This window comes from Delphinapterus leucas, chromosome 4 (genome assembly GCF_059928025.1).
Source record: "Delphinapterus leucas isolate spDelLeu-1000000601 "Yukka" chromosome 4, BTC_Dleu_Yukka2, whole genome shotgun sequence".
Classification (NCBI taxonomy): domain Eukaryota; kingdom Metazoa; phylum Chordata; class Mammalia; order Artiodactyla; family Monodontidae; genus Delphinapterus; species Delphinapterus leucas.
Genome location: NC_143132.1, coordinates 68,203,146 through 68,227,704, shown reverse-complemented (window position 1 = coordinate 68,227,704; position 24,559 = coordinate 68,203,146). Strand labels below are relative to the sequence as shown.

General features: G+C 43.7%; 2 protein-coding genes across 4 annotated transcripts in view; one reads left to right on the top strand and one right to left on the bottom strand.

Annotated features, from left to right (window-relative positions):
• Positions 1–609: 609 nt before the first annotated feature.
• Positions 610–9,097, bottom strand: DTX3L (deltex E3 ubiquitin ligase 3L). Its single transcript, XM_022567134.3, has 5 exons — positions 8,849–9,097; positions 7,797–7,999; positions 4,414–5,949; positions 3,770–3,987; positions 610–2,927 (listed from the first exon to the last, which is right to left on the bottom strand). The coding sequence occupies exons 1-5, from the start codon at positions 9,048–9,050 to the stop codon at positions 2,858–2,860; spliced, it is 2,229 nt and encodes a 742-aa protein (XP_022422842.1). The 5' UTR covers positions 9,051–9,097; the 3' UTR covers positions 610–2,857.
• A 34-nt stretch (positions 9,098–9,131) lies between these two features.
• Positions 9,132–24,559, top strand: part of PARP9 (poly(ADP-ribose) polymerase family member 9) — a 32,525-nt gene continuing 17,097 nt past the window's right edge. The window contains exons 1-6 of one of the 3 annotated variants that reach the window (XM_022567132.3): positions 9,132–9,239; positions 14,289–14,370; positions 15,178–15,319; positions 17,847–18,691; positions 20,720–20,947; positions 22,194–22,394. In XM_022567132.3, coding sequence (XP_022422840.1) covers positions 14,356–14,370; positions 15,178–15,319; positions 17,847–18,691; positions 20,720–20,947; positions 22,194–22,394 — 1,431 coding nt within the window. In that variant the 5' untranslated portion in view covers positions 9,132–9,239; positions 14,289–14,355. The remainder of the gene's footprint in view (positions 9,240–14,288; positions 14,371–15,177; positions 15,320–17,846; positions 18,692–20,719; positions 20,948–22,193; positions 22,395–24,559) is intronic. The other 2 variants (XM_022567117.3, XM_022567125.3) reach the window with 2 other exon arrangements.

The following is a 24,559-nucleotide window of genomic DNA, read 5'->3' as shown; positions in this document are numbered from 1 at the left end:
TGTGGGGCTGAGCCCTTACCTCTGGAATCTGATGCTATCCCCAGGTAGAAAGTGTCAGAATTGAGTTGAATTGTAGGACACTCAGCTGGTGTTGGATTGCTTTGATGTATGGGGGAAAATCCCACACATTGAAATTGGATGCAGAAACTTACTATCTTTAGGGAGACATCAAATATCTCAATATTACTTGTAATTCTCTTTTTTTTTTTTGGAGAAAAAGGTGCCCTAATTTGCTGGGGCCTAGTGAGCCATTTCAGTAATCCAGCACTAATGCTAGAAAGGTGAAACAAAAACTCTTGCAGCAAGGAGGGGCAAGTGTAGTTTGATGGGTTATAATGTAGAAGGAGAGAAGTGATGAAACCTGCAGCCTACCTTTACCTTTGTAGTAACCTATGTGTTAAGGAGGAAAAATACTAAGAAATGTGATTTTTACAGCTGAACGTGGCAGCAGTGAAGTCAACAGTAAAGTTCTATCGTGATACTATTTAGCAAAAGCTACACACAAAATCAAGCAAAGACATCTGCCCACATGGTATGTTGTACACTGTATGTATTGTAGGAAACACCCAGAATCTAAACCTAAGGAAGAAGAAGTGGGAAGGAGCGCAGTCTGTTCCTAAAATGGATATAACTTTATTTATAGCAGATATCGATGATAATACCTTCCACAGAGCAAAAGCAGTAATCCGAAGGCTCACCAACCACACCATGAAACTTGCGTACACGTTGCAATCAAGGATCCAGACCTTAGCAGGGACCAAACTTTTGCTTTTTTGAAGCAAATTTAGCTAAAATATCCATAGATACAAAACAGTCATAACTCTAAGACTTTAATGAATCACCAAAAACTAAATGTCTAATCTGATTTTTTTTAAAAAGACATATCATTTACCTTAAACTCCCTCAACTCTCTGGACAAAGAAAAAGATTCTGGGTTTTTAAGTTCTTCAAACAGGAATTCCTCAGAGGAAATCTGCTTTGAGCACTGTGCAGGAATCCATTTCTGAGAGAAGCTCAGAATAATGGGGAGTCCTCAGCCTCCTCCATGGAGGAAAAGACCCCTGTAGGAGACAGTACAGCTCTAGGGCACAGAAGCCTTGGAGCCAGACTAACTCCTTCGAATCCCAGAACTTCTGCTTATTAATTATGTGATCTTTGTCAAGGTACTTATCCTCTCTCTGCATGTTTTCTCAGTTATGAAACGGGGATGCCAATAGTATCAATCACACAGATATAAAGCTCTCATAAAGGGGACAAAATAAGTATACAATATTAACTATTACTGTCTGACCAAAAAAACTGTGTGTACACGTATCTTTAGGAAAAGAAAATGACATCTCTTTCATCATTTTTGGAGAGAGGCTGGGACATGGATAACGAGATAGTTTGCTATTAAAACTTTCTTCTGACTTGAGGAACCATTTAAAAGTAAATTTTGACATGTCTGTATTCTTTATGGTAGGCACGACTCTAGCCTTTTCTCCGTCCAGACAATTTTAGGGAGACATATTTTAAGGGAGAAAGCATGACGTGGTAGGACTTAGCAAAAGGGAGGAAAAGGGTTTTTTCTCATTTTTCTCATGAGAGTCTATGGAGATTCCTGTGATTTATCTGTTAAAACTGCAAGCGGGGTATACATAAAAGTACAATAGGGCTTCCCTGGTGGCCCAGTGGTTGAGAGTCCGCCTGCCGATGCAGGGGACACGGGTTTGTGCCCCGGTCCGGGAAGATCCCACATGCTGTGGAGCCGCTGGGCCCGTGAGCCATGGCCGCTGAGTCTTGCACGTCCGGAGCCTGTGCTCCGCAACGGGAGAGGCCACAACAGTGAGAGGCCCACGTACCGCAAAAAAAAAAAAAGAAAAAGTACAGTTATATCCAGAGGGAAAAATGTTCAGAGATGGGTAGCATTACTAGGGCAGGGGAAGTGCACACCATATGGCAGGTTATAGGAATCAGCAGGGAGCAAGGACAAAGTTAGAGGCCGGTCAGAGTTCAGAGGTCATGAGTTCTGGAGTAAGAAACTCCGTTTCCCAAATAAGTGGTGAGGACTCCAGAGCTGTCTTCCTTACTCCTGCCTCTGCCAAAGATTTAGAGAACATGTTTCTCTGCAGGGTTACTAGCAACTTGAGTCAGGCAGCAAACATTTATTAAGCACCAACTGTTCACCAGGCTCTGTGTTGTCAAAAATAATAGCCTTATTCCCTTTATTACCAAGGTTGCTCAGTCTCTGTCCTGGCCACTCCTCTGGCCATGGTGCAGGGAGGTTAACGTAGGTCTCTAATTTTCCATAACCAAAGCCCTCCTCCCACCTGACCACCCTTCACATTAAGGTTTTACTTTTAGGGTAGGGATCAAAGAGCAAACAGACAAAACTGAGGGACTACCCGAGAGATGGCAATAAAAGGAGAATCCACTGACAGCTGGTACTTCAGCTGAACAACACAGAAGATGATTTCAGATCCACAGCACTCCACCCCTCTAGCCTCCACAAAGATGACACGAGAATGAGGCACACTACCTCTGCAGCAAGATTACACAGATCTACCAGAAAATGTAACACTCCAGAAATGACAGACCAGCAGATTCTTACTCTTACACAAAGCACTTCTTTTTTCTTTTTTTCTGGCTGTGCAGCCAGGATTTTAGTTCCCGAACCGCAGGATCGAACCTGTGCCCCCTGCAGTGGAAGTGCTCGGAGTCCTAACCCCTGTACCGCCGGGGAATTCCCCACAAACCACTTCTTGAGATGAAACAATTTTAACGGTGTTTTTACATAAGGATTTAGATTAGAATTTACTCTGCTTCTTCAACTGTGCCTTTTGCAAGCTTGGCTCAACTTATCCTTCCAATACTCTTCTTACTCAATTCCTTTATCCTTCAGCTCCTGTTTGACGCGTTTCAGATAGCCAGGATCAGGGTAGCCATACCTGCAGAAGAAAAAGGCCCTTAGCTTCATCGCAGATGGTTTTAAAGAATCTGTACAGTAGGTCCCTGGCATTAGCATTCAGTGTTGCAAGTATTCACAAGCAATCCTGAAGGCTGATTTGTAAGTGTGCTGCTGTGAGTCATTTCGCTAGTGAGCAGGCCTAGCTGTCTGCCCAGGATCTGCATTCCAACAAGACTTTAATTTTCAGCTCATGGTAAGCAATGACTCTTATAAAGTTATAATATACTATATTTTTAGGGATGGTAATCATTTTGCTACAGGAAGATTTTCAAATTTGGGAAATTAAGTCTTAAGATGTATTCCCTCTTGAATATTAAGGGTCTGAGGTATTCTATCTGAATTTCATAAACAGCAATTGGAATGCCCATAATACAACTTCCATCCCCATTAAGTAAGACTTTTTCTAGAGTTCTGTTAGCCAAGTGAATTTAGGATCTCTATGGACTCATGGGAGGGGAGGGTAGAAGAAAGGGTGATCTTAAAAGAAGACGAAGTAAATAACATTCCTAGGATCTACCCTTCAAATAGACATGAAACCCCAAATTAAATCACCTTAGATACCATTCATCTTGGATTCTGAAGATCTGCTGCCCACTGATGCAAAATTTATTAACTGTATGACACTTTGTGGTTGGGAGGGTAGAAGGTCATACGAAGCAATCTTTCTGTCTTTGAGATTATCACCCCAGATGAGCATCTGTCAAAACACTGCATCCAATCCCACTGCTAGAAACTGTCTCCTTGCAGTCACATCCTCAAATTGCCATGTTTTACGACCTCTAAATTCTGTTTAGCAGCCATTCTGTTTCAAAAGCTTCTCACCTTTCTGGTCCCCCAGACCTGGACGTTTTGTGGTGGATATCATTCCACGTAATGACATCTGAGACTCCTGATACTCGAGAGTCTCCCACTGTGAAAATCAGTTTTTGGTCAAAGGCCCTACGAAGCAGATGCAAAACCTCTTTTCCTTCCTCGTTATCAGGCAAGTATGCAGTTCGACATATTCCAGAAAATCTCTTTCCTGGGTTTGGGTGCTCTTTCTATATGAAGGCAAGAAAATGTCACATGAAAACATTGTGTCAGAATTTTACTAGATGTGTAGATGTGTTCATATGCATATAGAACAAACAAAAATCAACAAAAGTATTCAAGGTTTGCTCACGTTCCCCATATAATTCATATTTCTCCTCTTTCCCCAAGTTCATGCTGGGAACACTATCCACCTTCCTGACTTCCCCCACTCCAGCGCACAATCACCACCCACCCTTTCTCTGCCTTAATAGACACAAAAGATACCTAAATTATAAGTAAACATTGTTACCGTTATCAGCATTTAAAATCCTTGCATATGACCATGGAGGTAACTACCTGGGAAATCCACTGTCTAATTGGTAACAGAACAGTCCCTGTTGCTCTGGTAATCCCAGCACACCGGAAAGAAACCCATGGACCTCAGAAACACTTACTGTTTGTATGCCTCCTTCAATTCTGTAAGTAATCACAATGGTGCCATAGGATTCATAACCTGGAAGTGAGTCTCTTTTGAAAATGACATTCATGTTTCCATCTGGCTGATTCCCTCTCTGGACACCATAGGAAGTCTGGCACATAGGACAGACTGGCTTATATGACAAGGCTTTGTTGATACAAGGGCTGCAGAAATCATGCTTGCACTTTGGGAGCACTTGTCTGTTACTAATGGTGTTCAAACAGATGGTACATATGTCCTTTTCCTTGTCCACTTCTGACACCTCAGAACTGGTAGAGCGCTGCAATGTTGGTGAAGCTGTTTTTGAATCATTACTATCAGTGTCCATGGGTGTTTCATTCCATTTCTCTCTAGCTAATGGAGACATTCTCCCTCTGTTTAAGACATACTGTTTTGCCTTTGTAAGGTGATTTGGCAACCCAATCAAAGTCACTGACTCTTGATTTAGCACAAAGTCTATATCTGGATGCCTTTTTCGAAAGTCATCAGAGAACTTGGTCCCATGTAAGTGCTTTCTCTCCTTGCCCAAAAGTTTCAGCAAAAGAACTTCTCTCATAATCTGCCCTGAGACATGTTGATAGGCATCAATGAAACCTGAATAAGCATGCACAGATAGATCTAACTCCTTGGTTTTAGGTTCAAATAGAATGCAGGTTTTCTGACTTGTTCCCAAAACCTTACTTTGAGTGTCGTACTTCTTTTCTATCTGTGATATCTCCTGGAGTAACTCTGCTTCTAAAAGTTTATAGTGAGCAGTGTCAACCTCAATTCCACTCATCATGTGCTTGGGAGTCGATATTTTCACAGGTGCCGTGACAAGACTTTCAGAGATTTCTGAGGCAAGAAAATGTTTGGCAGCTGAAATGTCATATGCGGTCCCAAGGAGAGTTAATTCTCCTCCTTTCTCCTTTATAAGGAGCTTTGTAAACTGGTGATTTAATTCCTGTTTGATTTTGTGTGCCTGCTTACTGTCTGCCAGAGTAACACATTCCTGCTTCAGACTCTCCACACTCTTCTGAAATTCTCTGACAAAAGACTCGCGAGCTGCTCTGAGGTTACCTGATTGACTTGAGGTGAAGTCTAAATAGACCACATTCGGAGAACTCTTCTGAGTTTTAATTTTTGTACCAAACGTTTTCTCTATTGAGTATATTTTATCAGGGCAGGTGTATGTGAAGTATTCAAAGAAAGCCAAGGGAACTTCAAAACGGTTGCTTTTTTCTTCCGACCTGGTTTTTGGTTCAGAGGGAGAAACACAGCTGTTCCCGTCCTGCTGATGGAGTGGCTCCCTCTCTGTTGTCAAAGGGGAAGATTCTCGTTTCTGCTCCTTTTCTAGGAGTTGTTCACTCAAGAAGCCATGTATTTTTTCAATATCTCTGAAGTCACCACGCACTTTCTCAATTCCTTCATGGCCCTTCACTCGCTCAACACTGGGGCAGAGAATGGCGATGTGTTCCCTCTGCTCTTTAGAGAACAGGTGACAGTTCAGTTCAGCTGTGACAGTAAGAAAGATCTGAAATTTTAAAAGGGAACAAATAAAATCTATTAGACATCCAGGTCTACGTTCCTCTCAGGAGAATGTCTAGAGACTAGAGAAATAACCACTGTGACTTCTTTCCAATCCTTTTTGCAAAGCATGCAATGTATTACAACCCAGAGGCACCCAGCCCTGTCTGTACATTAGAATGGCCTGGGGAGAAAAAAAAAAAAACACCCAAGGCCCAAGCACATCTCCAGAGATTCTGATGTAAATGTAGAGCCCGGGCACTAACATTTTTAAAAGTTCCATGGACAGGAAGTCCGGATTCTTGCTTTGACCTTGGGGAGTAGGGCAGAGGGAAGGCACTTCGTTCGACTTTCTGGGTAAATTGCTGTGTCTCTCACTGAAGAGTGTGAGCCTGGGAGGGAGTCATAAATCTGAGGATGATGTTTTTTCCTATTATTGTTTTTTCTCTTCTGCCCTCGTCCTTCTTTCTTTTTTTCTATTTTTAAAAAACAAAACAAAACTAACCCCCTAACTGCATGCAATGTTGCTGGGCCCTCTAAACCCTGGCCTTTAGAGGCTCAAGTATAAGACAAACACCAGATTAGGTGAAAAAGGACAGAGGCAAATTGAATGTAATATAAAAGCAAGATTTCTAATGTTTTGTTCTCCCTCGAGGTCTTTGCACAAGCTATTTCCTCTGCATATAACATCCTCTAGATCTTCAAAATGTTTCCTGAATCCAGCCACTTCTCACACCTCCATCAGGACCACCAGAGTCCAAGCCATTGTCACCTTGCGCCTGGTTCACTGCAACCCCTCCTAACTGGACTCTGACCTTCCACTTCAGCCTCTTCCTAGATTCTGTTCTCCACACAGCAGCCAGAGTGATCCTGCAGAAATGTGAATCAGATCACTCTATTCCCCTGCTTAAAACCATCTAAGGAATCTCCTAACATTTAAGTTAAAATCCAAAGTCCTAACCTTCATCCCTCAAAGACCTGACTTCTAGGTACCTCTCCAAGTTCCTCTCTCACTCTCTATCTTGCTCTCTGCCCTCCAGCCACGCTAGTCTCTCTCTTTGAAGCTCTTGGGCTCAGGATGTGAGCTCCTGTCTGGATGTGTGTGGGGAGGGGGGGAGGGGGGGTGTCAGCTTTACACTTGTTTTTTTCCCTCTGCCTAGAAACTTCTTCCCCTAGAAATCCACTTAACTAGCTCCCTTACTTCATTTGTGTCTCTACTCAGAGGTCACGTCATTTGAGAGGTTTTCCCTGACATCCTATTTAAAATAGTAGTTCTGTTACTATCATTTATCCTGCTTTATTCTTCTTCCTAGCAAATATTTATCACTGGCAGATATTTTATTCCGTATCTATATGTTTACTATTATTGTCTGGTTCCCTCACTAGAATGTAAGGTCCCTGAGGGCAGGGTCTGCTGTGCTCCTGGCTGATCTCCAGCTCCTGTGACAGTGCCTGGCACACAGTAGGCAGTTGATTTGTCCAATGACTCTGCATGGCTGGCCCCTGCTCATCATTCAAGTCTCAGGCCAAATGTCACCTCCTCAGAGACTCTGACTTTTGGTCGGAAATAACACAGATTCCTTCTCCTTCCTTGCCCTGGCCCTGTCAAGCTCTAAGGCGAAACCCCATTATATTTTCTCCTTAGCATGTACCACTCTCTGAAATGGTTTTATTTATTTTGTTTTCTTGCTTATTGTCTTTCTGTGTACCTCTCCCCAGCAGGGACCTGTCTGTTGTGTTCACCTCTGTGTCCCAATGTCTACAACAGTGCCAGGCTCATAATAAATCCTCAGCAAATGGTCCTTGGACTGGAGAGTTAGCTGCAGGAACATACCTAGCTCCTTCAATACTCACCTTCTGGACACAGGAATCCACAGCGCTAGAAATGTCCTTTTCATTTGGATGCTTCTCACCAGGTCTTGCCCCTTTTCGTGACTGTGTCAAAGAAGACATCCTGGTGTCCTCTACTGCATTGTCATTGGGTTCCAGGAATATAGCCACAGGTTTGTTGTCAACCACAATTTGGTGCTTTCCTTTCTTCAACACTCCCTCTTTACCTTCAGTGGAGACATTAAATATATACATACACATAGAAATGGGAGCAATTTCAAATAATCCTCTTACTCATGCATCTGTACCTTGCCCCAACAACCCTCCCAGTAAGGGCTGCTCCCTGCATATCCTGGAATGGTGGGTTGGTGATAAGGTGAGGGAGCTATTCAAAACTCTAAAGTAGGCAGCTTAAGTTCTACTGTAGAAAGGAAAGCTTAATGATAATGGAATATCGTCCACTCATTAAAAGTCATGTTCCTGAAACTGTTGCCAGTTCCCCATTTCCCTGACACTCATTATGAGTTAAGTGAAAACAGCAGGAATCAGAAGTGTAGACTCAGTTTTAGAACTACTATGTGTTTGCTGACATTCAGAGGAAAAGGCTGGGAGGAAATATATCAAAATGTTCACATTGTTTCTCTCCAGGTGGTTTTCTTTATTCTTTTCTCCCTTTTCCATAGTGAGCATATATAACTTTTCGAATTCACAAAAACAAATCAGTGGAATAATTATGTAAAACATAAAAGTGAAATTCCTAAGTGACAAGGGCTGACAGGCGTCTGGGGGTGGCAAGCGTGTTCTGAGAGCTGAGACATAGGAGTCACGGCGAGGAGACTGCGAAGTATCAACTTTAAGGCACAGTCGGCCCAGGTCAGAGGCTGGGCACTTGTGAGCTCTGTCCTACTCTCTGGGTTTGCGCCTCTTGCCAGCAGGACCCCCAGGTTCCTGTCCCCCACCAGACTTTCTCCCGCCCTCTCTCCTAGGTCAGCTTGAACTGGGTCTGCATGGAGCCCCCCACCCCTCCCCTCTTCCCAAGGACGGTGGTTGCCCCCCAGCCCGGGCCCGCAGCTCACTCGCCCTATGCACGAACTGCACCCGGAAGGTGTCCGCGTTGGGGTCGTTGCGGTCCTGGGCCTGCACGGTGCACTCCCCGCCGCCCGACTCCCGGCTCTGGAAGTACTTTTCCAGCTTCCATGGTAGGCGGGTGCCGGGATGCGACACCCGTACGAGCAGCGGGGACGGCGGGCAGAGGTTCGAAGCCATGGCTCTCCGCATGGGGATGACGCCGCGACTCGCGACTCCGCGACTCGCGACGCCGCTGTGCCGGGCACTGGCAGGGGTGCGTCGGGCCCCGCCGCCCTGGAGCGCAAAGTTTCAGTTTCGCTTTCCCGGAGATCTCTCTCGGTTCCCGGCAGAGCCGCACCCGCTCCTCTCTTCGCTGTCCTCCCTGCCGCAGACTGCCGGGTGAGTAGGTCCCGTCCCCTGCTCCCGGGGCGGTGGGGCGCCGAGGCGCCCGGGTCTCCTCTCCTGCGGACTCGGGCGGGGAACGGGCCGGGGAGAAGCGGTCGAGAGACGCGCCCAGGGCCAAGTCTCCCCCTGGTGAGGATGGAGGCTGGGCAGATGCTCAAGTCAAAGAAAGTTTCTCCTGAGTTTTTGATTCCTTTTAACTCTTACTGTTGTTACTATTATTTGCAGCTGAAATGTAATTCATATTCTGAATTCAGGTTAAACTTACCTACATTTTTTAAAAATTTGAATTTGTTCACCTGCGTTGTGACACATCACATGTTACCTTCTCTAACGCTATGCTTTAGACTGGCTCTTGGGGCTTTTCTGCTCTCATTTCTCGATTCGGCCAATACTGAACAACTGCATGCTGTGCCCTGTGTACTAGGGAATAAAGGTGAAAGGGGAGGCACCTGACCTCACCTGCTGGTAAGGTGAGGTAGACTTGTGACTAAAAAACAAAATCTCTTGAAGGCCTTGATAGGAAGTTTGAAAAAGAATCTTAAAAGAGAGAAGGAGAGGGAGGGATGGGGAGCATCAAAAGCACAGAGACCACTGTATCTGAAGCACAGAGGGGACACTGAGGCCTTGGGAAGCCGTGATGAGTAAGGGAGATGACAGAGGAAGGGTCTAGACCAGTGCTGTCCAATAGAAATATAATGTGAGCTACATATTAATTTTAAAATTTTTGGTAGCTATAATTTTTAAATTACAAACAGATGAAATTAATTTTAATTTTATGTTATTTAGCTCACTATATCCTAAATTAACCATTTAGGCATGTAATCAATGTTAAAAACTTATTAATGACATATTTTACATTCTTTTTTGTCATCCTGAGTCGTTGCAATCCAGTGTTTATCTCACATTTACATCACCTTTCCGTTGTGATTAGCCACATTTCAAGTGCTCAAGAGCTACGTGTGGCTAATGACCCACACTGGACAGCACAGTTCTAGACAGTGAAAAGTCTTCAAGATCGGTTAACGAGATATGGAAGGCTCGTAGGCAGGGCAAGCAGGAGAGTGACATGTCAGATGTGCATTTTAGAAAGCTGGTGTTGACAATCATGTGAAGGACACATTTCCATGCAGGGATGAATGGAGGTGGAGAGGCCAGAGGTAAGGTTTTTTTGCACGTGGCTGGTAAGACTGGAAATGGGTGAGTCTTTATGAAGAGCAATTTGGCAGTGCTATCAGAATTATGACTGCATATACATCCCTATTCTGCAGTTCCACTTCTAGGAATTTGTCCCGTTTATTGATTAGCACCTCTGTGAAGTGACCTATGTACTAAGTTGTTCTTTACAGCCTTTTTTATAATAGTAAAAGATTAGAGGGCTTCCCTGGTGGCAGTGGTTGAGGGTCCGCCTGCCGATGCCGGGGACGCGGGCTCGTGCCCCGGTCCGGGAGGATCCCACGTGCCGCGGAGCGGCTGGGCCCCCGTGAGCCATGGCCGCTGAGCCTGCGCGTCCGAAGCCTGTGCTCCGCGACGGGAGGGGCTGCGGCAGTGAGAGGCCCGCGTACCGCAAAAAAAAAAAAAAAAAAAAAGATTAGAAACTCCTTGTGTCCATAAAAGAGGGTACTAGCAGTTGAATAACTTATAGTGCATCTATGCAATGGAATGCAATGAGCAGTAGAAAGAAGGAAGACCCTCTCTATGTGCCAACAGGGAAAGATCTCTAGAATACATTAAATGGAAAAGGGAAGATGCAGAACAGTGTGTATAACACGCTACCTTTTGAGGATGGGCACAGGCTCTGAAGAGCACTCTGACCAAGGTGAAGTCCCAGAGCTTCCTCCCCATGAGGGCAAAGACCCAGAGGTGAAGGAGAGTTTGGAGAACATCGAGTAGTGCATTTCGCAGCACTGTAGTTCCGCCGGAGCATTGGGTGTGTAAAGGGGAGGCTGGGAAACTGATATGGCAAAGAGACCCTTGAATGCCAGGCTGAAGAGCTTGATCTTTACCATAGGTGATGGAGTCTGCTGAAGGTTTTGAGCAGAGAGTGCTTTTCAAATAAATGCCTTCTTTGTGAGGAAAAAAAGATGCTTTTGTGTAAAAATGCTTCTGGAAGGACACAGGAGAAGCTAATAACAGTGATTGCCTCTGGGAAGGGAATTTAGTGAGGGGAGTAGGAGGGAGCCTTTTATACTTTCAAAATTTGAACAATTCAAACAATAAAACATAAAATTAAGTACATTTAAATGTTTAAAAAGAATGTATTGCCATAGCTCAGGCAAGGGGCCCTGAGGCCCTGAAGTGAAGTGGTAACAATGGGCAAGGAGGGTAGGGCCGTATCTGAAAGTGATTTAGGTGGACAAGACCCAGTGATGAGTTGAATATGGGACAGAAGAGAAGATTCTAGATTTCTGACTTGAGTGGATAAATGGTGTATCATTTACCAAGTTGTGGCATCTAGGAGATAAAGCATGGATTTTGGAGGGGGTTGGGTGAGGGTAGGTAGCGGTGCGGGGAGTGGAAATGAGGAGACTATGGGTCCAGTTTTGCAGAAGCTGAGTTTGAGGGGACTATGGGACGTTCGTGTAGTCTTGAAAAGTGAGGCTTAGGAGAGCCATAGCCTAGAGATACAGATGTGGGAGTCATATTTGCAGCTGGTGAGTTGAAGTCGTGAGAGTGGATGAGATCACCCTTTGAGGGTGTACAGAATGAGCTGAGATGTGCCTCTTGACAAAATTCTGGGACAGTTGACTGAGGCTGAATCCAGGGGAAAGGTCTGTAAAGGCAAAGTGAGAGGTAACAAAAGAACCAAGGGAAGATGGTATAGGAGAAGCCAAAAAGCAGAGGTTCAGGAATCAGAGAATGAAATGAAGAATGAAACTATAGAGAGAAGTCAAATAAAGATTAGGACAGAAGAGAGTCCACTGGGGTTAGCCACGTGGAAGACACTGCGAGCAGTTTCAGAGGAGGCTGGGGATGACCTGGGAGTCAGACTGCAGTGGGCTGAGCAGACAGGTGGATGGAGAGTCAGCTCCTTCATGCTGCCCATGAAGAGAAAGGAACATAGTAGGAACCAGTGATGGAAAGCTGGGAAGGCTTTTGTTGCTATTGTTGTTAAAATAAAAGAAGAGATTGAATGTTTTGGACAATACGCTCCTTGTTTTTAATTTCTTTGGGGTTAAAAGAGTGTCATCCGCCACTGTCAAGTCTATCCCAGAGCCCTTGAAGCCTGGTCTGAACGAGAGTATACCCAGAGAAAACCATAATTCAAAACAACACATGCACCCTATGTTCATATCAGCACTATTTACAATAGCCAGGACATGGAAGCAACCTAAATGTCCACCAACAGAGGAATGGAAAAGAAGATATGGTACCTATATACATTGGAATATTACTCAGCCATAAAAAGGAACAAAATTGGGCCATTTGTAGAGACGTGGATGGATCCAGAGAGTGTCATACAGAATGAATTAAGTCAGAAAGAGAAAAGCAAATATCGTATCGTAAAGCATATACGTGGAATCTAGAAAAATGGTATAGATGATCTTATTTGCAAAGCAGAAATAGAGACATAGACATAGAGAACAAATGTATGGATACCAAGGGGGAAAGGGGTGGGGAGGGAGGGCTTGGGAGACTGGGATTGACACATATATATTATTGATACCATGTATAAAATAGACGGTTTCTGGGAACATACTGTATAGCACAGGGAACCCTACCTAATATACTGTGGTAACCTAAATGGGAGGGAAGTACAAAAGGGAGGGGATATCTGTCATTCCGTTGTGCAGTGGAGGCTAACACAACATTGTAAAGCAACCATACTCCAATAAAAATTAATAATGAGAAAAAAAGAAAACAAGTGCAACATCATCTAAAGAAAAACCCACTGGAAGCCCACAGTGGGAGCAGATGCGGCAGTTTTCCTTCTTTTGTGAAAACAGCAGTGCCCTCTGGAGGCAAAAATGCGTCTTCTCCCTGCATTTTTGGATTATACTTGGACTTGCAGCTTTTCCTGACATGTAAGAATAATCCTCCTGCCAATGCAGGTCACACGGGTTCGAGCCCTGGTCCAGAAAGATCCCACATGCTGCGGAGCAACTAAGCCCGTGAGCCACAACTACTGAGCCTGCACTCTAGAGTCCATGAGCCACAACTACTGACCCCAGATGCCTAGAGCCCGTGCTCCGCAACAAGAGAAGCCACTGCATTGAGAAGCCCGCGCACCACAACGAAGAGTAGCCACTGCTGGCCGCAACTAGAGAGCCTGTGCGCAGCAATGAAGAACCAACAAAGCCAAAAATAAAATAAATAAATATTACCAAAAAAAAGAAAGAAAGAATGATGGTGCTCTGATGCTGTAGAGAGTCGCACAAAATTTTCCTATTGTAGAGGCATCAGAAATAATTTCAGAGGCCTAGAGGCAACTATGTGGAAACAAGTGTGGGCAACGGTGTCTTTAAGCATTTTTATTATTATTCTCCTCAAAATTCACAGTCTTTAATTCCTACCTGTTAGAAGGAAAAATTATTAAAATATGTTTTCCCACGGTCTCTGATTTTTATCCAGACAATCCCCTTTCTAATTCGATCAGAGATATTTATCACAAACTCAGTAACGTATGTCCTCCACAGGCGTAAGCACAGTTCCCTCTCTTTGGACACCCTCCAGGGGTCTTCACTCACCCATAGGCTGGTTTTTCCTCATTGCTCTTTGCATGCTGTGCTTAGTTTTACCATTTGGTATCATCATCCTCTTCTAAATATGTGGAAGCCTGCTTCGTCCTTTAAGGCCTGGCTCTAGCCTCACCTTCCTCATAAAGCTTTCCCTGCTATAGCCCATACAGTTCTTTCCCTTCTTTGAATCTCTCTGTAAAGGATAGAGGGTAAACAGTAACAACAGCAGCAAAAGCAATGTGTGCATCTTCACCAAGTGAAATTAAAAATCACTCAAGGTCAGAAATCTTGTTTAGTCTTCCTGTTGTGTATTCTCACCAAATTCCCTAAGATGCTCATCATATTACATCCTTCTATTCATTCCTAGAAGGGGGCCACCACATTTGGGAAAGACAAAACAGAGTAAACATTGAAAGACCCCAGAGACCTGGAGGATGGACTTTTCCAAGGTAAAAAGCATAAATGTATATAAGTAATAAACTTTGATCAGCACGTGAATAGTTCTTCCTGTAACAGCAAAAAATCTGGGGTCTTCAGTTATAACTGGTATACTTATTTGGTTTTACTCTCCCAGTAAAAGTTTTCTCCTTGCCCCATGCGAGAGATGGGGACTCAAGAATATGCTAGTATAATCAACAGAGTCAACATGAGGATGGGTGATTTTTAAAAAAATGTCGCCTCAGTATCATTTTTATTCTCTCTACTCATTCAGCAATTCTGCTTTTGCAGCACGCGGGGAGGAGGAGGATGGAGGAGGAATACAAATAAGGGACTAGGGAAAAGGCACCTCATTTGTTTATCCTGAAAATTCCACATTCAGGCTTGTATCATGAAGTAAGCAATTGCAAGTGGTAGATGGGGAGGTGTAGCTAATGAGGATCATGTCCCCGTGTTGTTCTGTCTAGAGAAACCCCACAAACCTTTGGAGATTGGATCCTGTCTGAGAGTTTTGGGTCATTTTGGCCTGTGACCTTTGAGCCTTTTCAAGTGGTAATCTCCAGCCCTTCATCCCATCCAGAATTAAAAGTGCATTGGCCTCTAGGGAAGCGGGGTAGAGTCAGTGTTGGCTGGAACATTTAGTATTTCAGGTATTTCAGGCACACTGATTAAACAGACAAACGTGTTCCCCTTCCCCCTCAAACCCAGTGTTCTTAGGAAGGTTTCTGTTGCTTTGTGTTTATGAAACGGTATTTGTTATCAGTAATCTGTAAATCATTCGGTCTCAATTTTTTTTAAACCACTCTCACTTTTCACAGGGTGTTGGAGCAGCAGCTTACAATGAGAAATCAGGTAGGATCACCTCACTCCCACTCTTGTCTCAGAAAATCTTTGCTCATATCTTTCCTCAGTGGAGAAAGGGGAATACAGAGGAGATTATCTCCCCCCACAGATGCTCAGGTGCGTGACTGCAGGACCTTGTGGGGACCGGGCATATGCCTCAGAAGGGGGACTGCTTCGGAAGCAGTGTGGCACCAACAGATGTGTTCCCTTAGGGCTCCCGTTGATCTTATCCTTTGCCCACAAGATGTGAGACCCTTCTGACCACAGCCCTAGAACTGAAACTGTTGATAAGAGGTGACCCACTGATTGTCTCCTTGCTCAACAAGGCTTGTAAGAGCCAAAACGGGGGCTTCCCTGGTGGCGCAGTGGTTGAGAGTCCACCTGCCGATGCAGGGGACACGGGTTCCTGCCCCGGTCCGGGAAGATCCCACGTGCCGCAGAGCGGCTAGGCCCGTGAGCCATGGTCGCTGAGCCTGCGCGTCCGGAGCCTGTGCTCCGCAACGGGAGAGGCCACGGCAGTGAGAGGCCCACGTACTGCAAAAAAAATAAATAAATAAAGAGCCAAAACGGAACCTGCCTAAACTTGGGTGGCCCACTTGAGATTTTCAACCAAAGCACAAGCCGGTTGGCTCGGACTGCTCATGGGCTGCTGCTTTTAGGTGATGGTAATTGAGGTCACCAGAGGTCTTTCTAGGTGGCTCAGATTAGAAATGGAAATTGAAGTAAAAAGTAATTACTACACTATAATCTGTTTTAGGGCACACATTTTTTTCACATCTCTGAAGTAAGGCTACTCTCTACCCACTGATAAGTTTAGTTGGCATCGTTTTTCCTTTCTCGGTGGCATATAGTGATGATGCTTTAGACCCCATGAAATACACTGGCACAGGCTGGGTTCTCCAGGATGCGGAAACTGAGATGGAGTTAGGAATGCAGAAGGTAAAAGGAAAGGAGAAGAAACTGGATTGGGCAGGTGGAACCATCAGACTTTAATGTAAACCTGGCGAAGCTCTGCCAGTCCGGGCTTCCCTGGTGGTGCGGTGGTTGAGAATCCGCCTGCCAATCCGGGGGACACGGGTTCGAACCCTGGTCCGCAAAGATCCCACATGCCGCAGAGCAGCTAAGCCTGTGCGCCACAACTACTGAGCCTGCGCTCTAGAGCCCGCGAGCCACAACTACTGAAGCCCGTGCGCCTAGAGACCATGCTCTGCAACAAAAGAAGCCACTGCAGTGAGAAGCCTGCGTACCACAACGAAGCATAACCCCTGCTCACCGCAACTAGAGAAAAGCCCACATGCACCAACTAAGACCCAATGCAGCCAAAAATTAATTAATTTATTTATTAATTTAAAAAAAAAGCTCTGCCAGTCTGAGGTTGCTCATTGGCGGAGTCCCACATTGGACATCAGTGGCCTTGTTCAGCCATTGATGGGAGCCACCCTGAGAATAGCGTGACCTGGGTTGGAAGGCTGAGATGGGCCCTGAGGGGCTAACAACTGGAGGCTGTCAGCTAACCATACTGCCCCCTTCACCGAAGGGGGATCTGAGCAGCACATCATCTTGCTGCCACATGCAGTAAATAATTTTTAGCCAATCAGTTTTTTTTTTTTTTTGGCAGTATGCGGGCCTCTCACTGTTGTGGCTTCTCCCGTTGTGGAGCACAGGCTCCGGACGCGCAGGCTCAGCGGCCATGGCTCACGGGCCCAGCCGCATCACGGCATGTGGGATCTTCCTGGGCCGGGGCGCGAACCTGTGTCCCCTGCATTGGCAGGCGGACTCTCAACCACTGTGCCACCAGGGAAGCGCAGCCAATCAGTTTTAATTCCACCAAAGTCACGCTACAAAACTAGAGTATGGTGGAGAATTGTTTACTGTCATATTGTCAGTGCTCCGCCCATGTGCTGGACTATGTCCCCAGGAGCATCCTCGACCAATGACTGATAGAAACTGGACAAATATCCCAGCTCCTTTACCCCTCTGGTGATATAATTCTGAGACACATGGTCTAAACTGTCCCCCTGTGGAGTTAAAGCTTCATTTGCTTTGTAACACCCCCTTTATTCATTTCTTTCCTTTCCCTGTCTCACTTTCCCACTCTCCTCTTCCCATCCCACACCCCTGGTGTTTTCTGGGATAACCTCCCAAATAAACTTTACACTCAAACCTCCGCCTCAGAATCAGCTCCTAGGAGAACCCAAGCCAAGACACGGACAAAGGCTAAAGAGTTATGAATAAAGCCTCCACATATTTTTGACTCATAAGTAAGTCCTTTCTAATACTTGTGCCTTAAGCATGGGTCTTCCCACACTTGCCATTTTTATGTAGATTTTTAAAATCTATGAGCCCTGATACGCACAATTTTAAACCACCATCATTGTATCATAGTAGCTACCACTTATTGAATATTTACTGTATGCCAGGCACACGACTAAGCACTTTATGGTGACTTACCATTGAAAACTCTTGGATATCTTTGGTCTAATGACAGGTCTAGGTGAGAGGGAGAATCAGGAAGGGGCCTAGAGGAAGCTTGTCTTTCCTCTTGCACAGAAGAAGCTCAGTCTCCTGGTGTGAAGTAGAATTACATCCTTTTCAAAGGGACGCTTGCTCATTTCTTTATTTTTTATCTTCTCTCCTTTTCCAGAGATTGATAATCTCAGAGAAAACTACAGTCGGCAAATTTCCATTAATCACAATGACTTCAAAATTTTAAAAGATAATGAGAGTCAGCTGTGGGAAGTCCTGCAGAAAAAATTTAGCTGTATCTTTACCCTAGTTTCTCCAGCCCAGGAAGGTAACAGTGAGTCTCTACAAGTCTTCAGAAAAATGCTGGTGCCCAGGCTAGAGTTATCTGTCTGGAAGGATGACCTCACCAGACATGTTGTTGACGTTGTGGTGAATGCAGCCAATGAAGACCTCATTCATGGGGGAGGCCTGGCCCAGGCCCTTGTGAAAGCTGGCGGCCTTGAAATCCAAGAGGAGAGCAGAAGATATGTTTCCTCATATGGCAAAATTCCAACTGGTGACATAGCTATCACAGGAGCAGGGAAGCTTCCCTGCAAACTCATTATCCATGCTGTTGGGCCTCAGTGGGGGTTAATGGATAGACAGGAATGTATCGATAAACTGCAAAGAGCCATTATAAATATTTTGAATTTTGTCAATATTAATGGGTGCACTGAGACAGTAGCTATTCCAGCCCTGAGCTCTGGGATTTTCCAGTTCCCTCTGGATTTGTGTACACTGGTCATTGTGGAAACTATCAAGTATTATTTCCAAAACATGCAACTAGCCAGTAATTTGAAAGAAATTCACCTGGTAAGCAATGAGGACCCTACTGTTGCTGCCTTTAAAACTGTTTCAGAAGTCATCCTAGGGAGGAACGAGCTGGGGTCCCGGGTGAGTCAAGAAGCCACCCACCTTTTCAATACTATGGTTGTGAACAACCTGACTCTCCAGATTGTCCAGGGCCACATTGAAATGCAGGAAGTAAGTCTTTGTTTTATTCTCTTGCACTCCCAAAGGGTATCCCTGAACTGTTTATTACCTATCAAGTATGTTTTGAGCATATACTATTTCAAACACGGTTTAGAAAGCATCTTGTTAAGTAAGGTTAAGAGTATGGATTTCATAGCCAGACCATTTGGATTTCAATACTAGCTTTGCCACTTACTAACTGGGTGACCTGAACCAAATTACTTTACCGTTTGATCCTCAGTTTCCTCATCCGTAAAATAAGGATAATAATAGCACTTATATCTTAGAGTTGGAATCAATACACATAAACTGCTTAGAATAAAACTTGGCATGTGGTAAGTATTTATAATTATTATTGCCATTATTCTTAGACACCATGAGGAAATAGAACAATCTTTGATTCTGAGGAACTTAAAATCTATTTTATTCTTTTTATGTAAAAAGATTCTCTATTTGAAAAATCTCGTTAGGGAGACAAACCATCTGAACATTTCTAAAGCAACCTAGCAATAATAAACAAAAAAGTTTTAATACAAAGTGAATTCATATTTAAGAGTATATACATTTGTGACAAGAGTGGAGTGTAGTAGATCAAGAAGGATTACTTCAGAAGATGTGAGTTTTAAATCTGATCTCAAGTTATGATAGTTATGAATTGGCAGGAGAAGAGGCCTGGGTGGTTAGAATGATGGATCAGAGAGATACAGTGGAATTGACAGATCAAAAGTAGTAGGCTGGACCAGTCAGGAGACCTAAGCGGAGCTGTAAATCGTATTCTGAGTATATGGCTCTGTGCCAGGAGCTGTGGAGGATACAAAGTGTAACTTCGCGTTTAGCCAGGGATCATAGGGCACAAAGGTGAGGACCCTGACAGGGAGGGGAGAGAGTCAGGGTAACAGTGAACCTAGGTATTTCTGAATTAGTGCAGCTTCTCTGCCAGGCAGGGAGTACCTCGAATGTGGAAATCGTGGCTTGTTCATCTCTGTAGCGGTGGGGCTGGTCTCTGGGCATGCAACTGGGTGTTCAACAAATTACTGATGAATAACTGAAGGGGGCAGCAGGGAGCAAGGGTTGCAACAGAGGAAGAGAGAGAAAGAATATAAGGCTATATTCTCTATTTTTCCCCTGGATCTGACTCTCCTATGGCCACAATCAAATAGACTTAATCACAAGTGAAAATATGCCATTTATTGCCTGCAAGACAATTAGAAAGAAGACTGCGGGGACCCCATGAGATGAAATATTTATTTGATAAATCATTAACATGCCAATTTAAAATTAAAGTGGAAACATCCTGGTTGAGTAACTTATCTCTTTAACTAAAATTTTATTGTCTTTAATTATTGCCGACACAAGGAACTTTAAAATTTGTAAAGGATGCCAATGCCCCCGACTTGCAAATTCTGATTTCACTTTCAAAGTGACACATTCATTAACATCCATGAGAAGTACCGAAGTTACCCCCAAAGGGAGCCAAAGCCATCGGGATGAATTAGGGGGATCTGGGGACCCCACCAAGAAGGAGGCCTATTTCCCACCAAAGACTTTTTTGTCCCATTTGTGCTTTCTTTCACCATGTACTACTTACCTTAAAAAACACAAACTATAGGGGATAGAAGTTGCCTGAGAAATTTTATTTCCACTCTGTAAGACAAAATGAAAATTCCCATAGAAACAGCAAAAAGTGATGACAGTGGGGCAGAGAGTGGAACTGCTTATTGGTAAAGCTTAAAACAAATCATAGAGAATGCTGTGAATCTGGGATATTGGGGGCATAAGCCAGCAAGGGGCTGACAGATGTTTGCAATAAAACTTGTATCATCTACATACTTTACCTGATTTCTGACTAGGACAGACAGATTCATGGCAGTCAAATGATCACGCTTTGGAAATTTTATATCCATTATTAAGTGATATTTCTGTGGATTTAGGATCTTCAAATGTATTTTTCAAAGCTCTTCAGGGAAATAAAGATTTAAATTAATCATTTAAGAAAAAGTCATTTAACACTGAATCTTGTTCATTTTTTCCCCTTTTCAGACGAATGTAATTGTTAATTCTGTATATACACATTGTGGTCTTAGAGCTACATCTGTGTCAAAATCAATTCTACAAGCAGCAGGAGATGAAATAGAAAGGGAATTTAGCCAAAATATGACTAAAACACCACTAGATTCCCAGTTGGTGCTGGTCACAAAAGGATTTAAATTGCCCTGCAAATACGTATACCATGTGTTGTGGCCTTCAGGATATTCTGAACAAAAACTGGTAAGGTCAAAATAAATTTATCTTTCTGTATCTCCAGAGTCTACGTAGTCTGTTGATTTCCATCCTGTCATTACATTCATGAAATGTTATTGTCAAGTGGAATAATTCCCATTCTCTAGTACTCCTGTGAATACCTGAATACTAAACAGGTATTGCTGTCACAAGTTATCTGAAGAAGTTTAATTTAAAATATCACCTAACCCATGTCTAAATTTTAAGTGGACCTACCGCAAATAGACACAGAAACATCAGGGCTTCCTCAGTCTGCACACTTGTTCACCTCACCGCACCCAGTGACCCTGTAGGCCTTTTACTAGTGGGCCTGGGATTCAGCCTCTCCATATCTCCTGCCATCTGTTAAATTCCAGGAGTACCCGGATCTCCCTTCCAATACCATTCCAGTCAAATCTATCGCCTGTGGTGTCTGTGCCTGTGGTGGAGCTTAGCTTTCTGCCTGACTCTACAACTGAGGGACGTAAATTACATGCATTAAAGAATAGGGGGAACCTACTGACAAGTGGAGAGAGGGAAACTTAATCCCCTTTTCTACCTTTGTCTATCTTTGTTTTGTCTCCATTTCTGGTCTTCTCTTGTTTAGAGAGCCCTCAAATCCCAAATTGGTCCGCCAGTCACTCTCTACCCCTCAGTTTTTACTACACTAGTAAAACCTTCCTACATTAGTATAACTAATATATATTAGTATAATTAGTATATGTAATTAGTATAATATATATTAGTATAACGTAGGAAGGTTATTAGATAACCTTCCTACATCAGTATTCAGTTTGAATGTTGAAACATTGATGGAAGTGTAAATCTGCCAAAAATAAATTATGTAACAGATCTTAATGACATTAAATAAATGTTGCTTACTTACTTTAACCTTTACCTCCTTTTATTAAAGCTCTTTATGTTGACCCAGAAGTGGCAGGTAAGTGGGGATAAACTGAAGGTTGGCTCTCTAACCTGGGGAGAGGGCTACATAAACTGAGGGAAATCACGATGCTCAGACGTCCTGAATGGCACAAAATGGACCACTTTCTCAGCCCTTTCATTTCTCATCATCTAACCTTATAGCTATAATGGGTCCCCTATGGAGTGGTACCTTTCCTGTTCTCTGAGGAGGGATGGACATGGCCCTGAGGAATAGTGGAGGCTGGCATTGTAAAATACGGGCAGGATTAAGGGGTAAGTGAAGTCTTATTTTTGACTCAAGGCTGTTGTTGAATTTGTGTTTTTCCTGCAGACATTGGAAACTGCAATGAAGAAATGCTTGGAAAAATGCCTTGAGCTAAATATAACTTCCATTTCCTTTCCTGCCCTTGGGACTGGAATCTCTGAAGCAGCAGAGATTATGTTTAATGAAGTTTTAATGTTTGCCAGACACCATTTGCAACAATTAACTGTAAAGTTTGTGATCTTCCCAAAAGAACAGCAGTTATATAAGGTAAGTTAATGTCTTAGAAATGTACTTCAGTTCGTTTGTTCATTCATTCACTCAACAACATCTGTTTAGTATCTCCAGAGTAAGGCACGGGGCCTGTTAAGTGCTGTACAGCATGGTGATGGTCTAACTTGGTGAAATTTAACTTTTATAAATTGCTCACTTCTGACCTAGTAAAGAATGTCATTGTACAAGCCATGTTAACCTCACTACCTAGCTTCTGTCTTGTCCTTTGTTGGCGTTTATTCTTCCCTCTGCTCCTTAAAGGTAAGCAACCTCCTAGTTTTATGGGGTCCTCTACTCCTACCCCTTCTCTTTCCCACCTCCCAGGCTGTCTCTGTGTGGGTGGTTGCCATTTTCTCTCTCCCTACAAGGAAACAGACTTGTTCTATCTTGTTATTTTCTGGAACAAGTGTAAAGGTTCTTATTCCTCTTGCTGCCTCACTAGACACAGGGAGGTTTGTAGTGTTTACTGATTTCCATGGCTGATGTCAAGCTATCCATGTTACATCACTGAAGAAGGAATTGGAAAGAGGTGTTCACAGTGGGGTCTCATGAGCCAGTGTAAGCCAGCTGCAGTACGCCACTGTCTCATCCACAGCTGACCTGAAAGATTGGTGAATTACCCAATGTAGTAGCTTACCTTCTTGACAAAATTAAACATCCTGTCATTCGAATGAAGTTCACCAGTCCCCCCCCCCGCCCCCAGCAGAGGACTGTTACTGGGCCCAGATAGGTGCCCTGAGTACATCTCTGGACTGTCCATAAAGCACCACATTCCTGTAAGCGGAATTAACCACAACTAGAAAAGAAGGCTCTCATTCTCTTCAACATACAAACAAAAATGTAAATGGCGGTTCAACAATACAGAAAAGATCAACCACAGTCTGAGGGCTCCCCCAGGGGCTAATAATAACAGTAGTTGCCATGAGTTGCATCAGCCAGGTACTGTGCCAAGAAGAAGCTATCTCTCTTCATTCTCCCCTCAGTCCCATGATGAAGCCACTATTGTCATCTCCATTTTACAAATGGGACCAGAGGTTAATATGTACACACCAATCCAGTGGCTGAGCCAAGATACCAACCTGTGTCGGTTGGTCTGACCCCAAAGCCTGTGTTCTGAACCACTAAGCAAAAACACAGAAAAAATTACTTGAAAGATGATACAGCTTTCAGTTTTGTAACTCAAAGGAGAAGATTATCTTACAAAGTAATTTATGTTATACCCCGAACATTGACCATTCCTTCAGGCTTTTTTCAACGTTAACACTACATTATATCCATGTGGAAGTATGACGTGCACGTACACATATGTGTACACCTCTGGTCTTCTGCTAAGCACATCTTTTCTTCCTAAATAAGTCTTTCAATGAGGGGTGTATGTTCAGAAAGATCAGAGGGCAACTTACACAGTTCTTCACAGGGGGCATTACCTTGGCAAGGTCCCTACATTCCAGAAAATGGATTTGTCAGGCATCTAGAGTGGACCTGACTCAGGAAGACCAACCCATACTGAGCTTACAATAAAGTGATATTTATGTTCACACACTCATGAATTTCCAGTTCATGGATGACAATGAGTAAATAACTCCCCAGCTGACTGAAATACTGTGTTCACTCGTATTTCATGATGATAAGGATCCTGGGTGCCACTGAGTATCTGTAAAAGGCCATGAACAGTCATTCATTTGGTTATTTAACAAATATGTATTGCATATCTACCTTGTGCCAGACATCACGTCTCAGAAAAAGGAACTCCTTACTAGGAACACTCCTCACATTCCTCACATGAGGTGTTAGTCATTCGTGGACAGAGCTGGAAAAACTGCCAAATTCTTGTCATTTGGATCTACTTTTCCAAACTACTTGCAGACCGTCTGCTTGTTATCCATACCCTCTATGTTATTGATACTGATTAAGTTATTTTCTTTCACATTCAGTTCAAAAGCCTTGCCTAAATGATTTCTAACCCTGCGACACACACTGACTTTTAAGTGACTTTGTAAGAGAACTGATTTTTATCCATGTTGTGTTTGTCAGCTGTTATTAGTCTGTTTATCAGCAGGTAATGTTATGTCATTTGTTTTGGAGGGCAGGGAAGTCCCTCCCTGTTATGACCTCTCCAGGTACTGAATAAGCATGGTAAGATTGAGGGCTTTTTTGCTCTG

Excerpts from the sequence above, each read along its gene's own strand:
- DTX3L (XM_022567134.3), bottom strand. The coding sequence starts at position 9,050 with ATGCGGAGAGCCATGGCTTCGAACCTCTGCCCGCCGTCCCCGCTGCTC. Across the intron at positions 5,950-7,796 it reads TGGATTCCTGTGTCCAGAAG|ATCTTTCTTACTGTCACAGC; the intron begins GTGAGTATTGAA and ends TTAAAATTTCAG. Across the intron at positions 3,988-4,413 it reads TTGAAGGAGGCATACAAACA|AAAGAGCACCCAAACCCAGG; the intron begins GTAAGTGTTTCT and ends GCCTTCATATAG.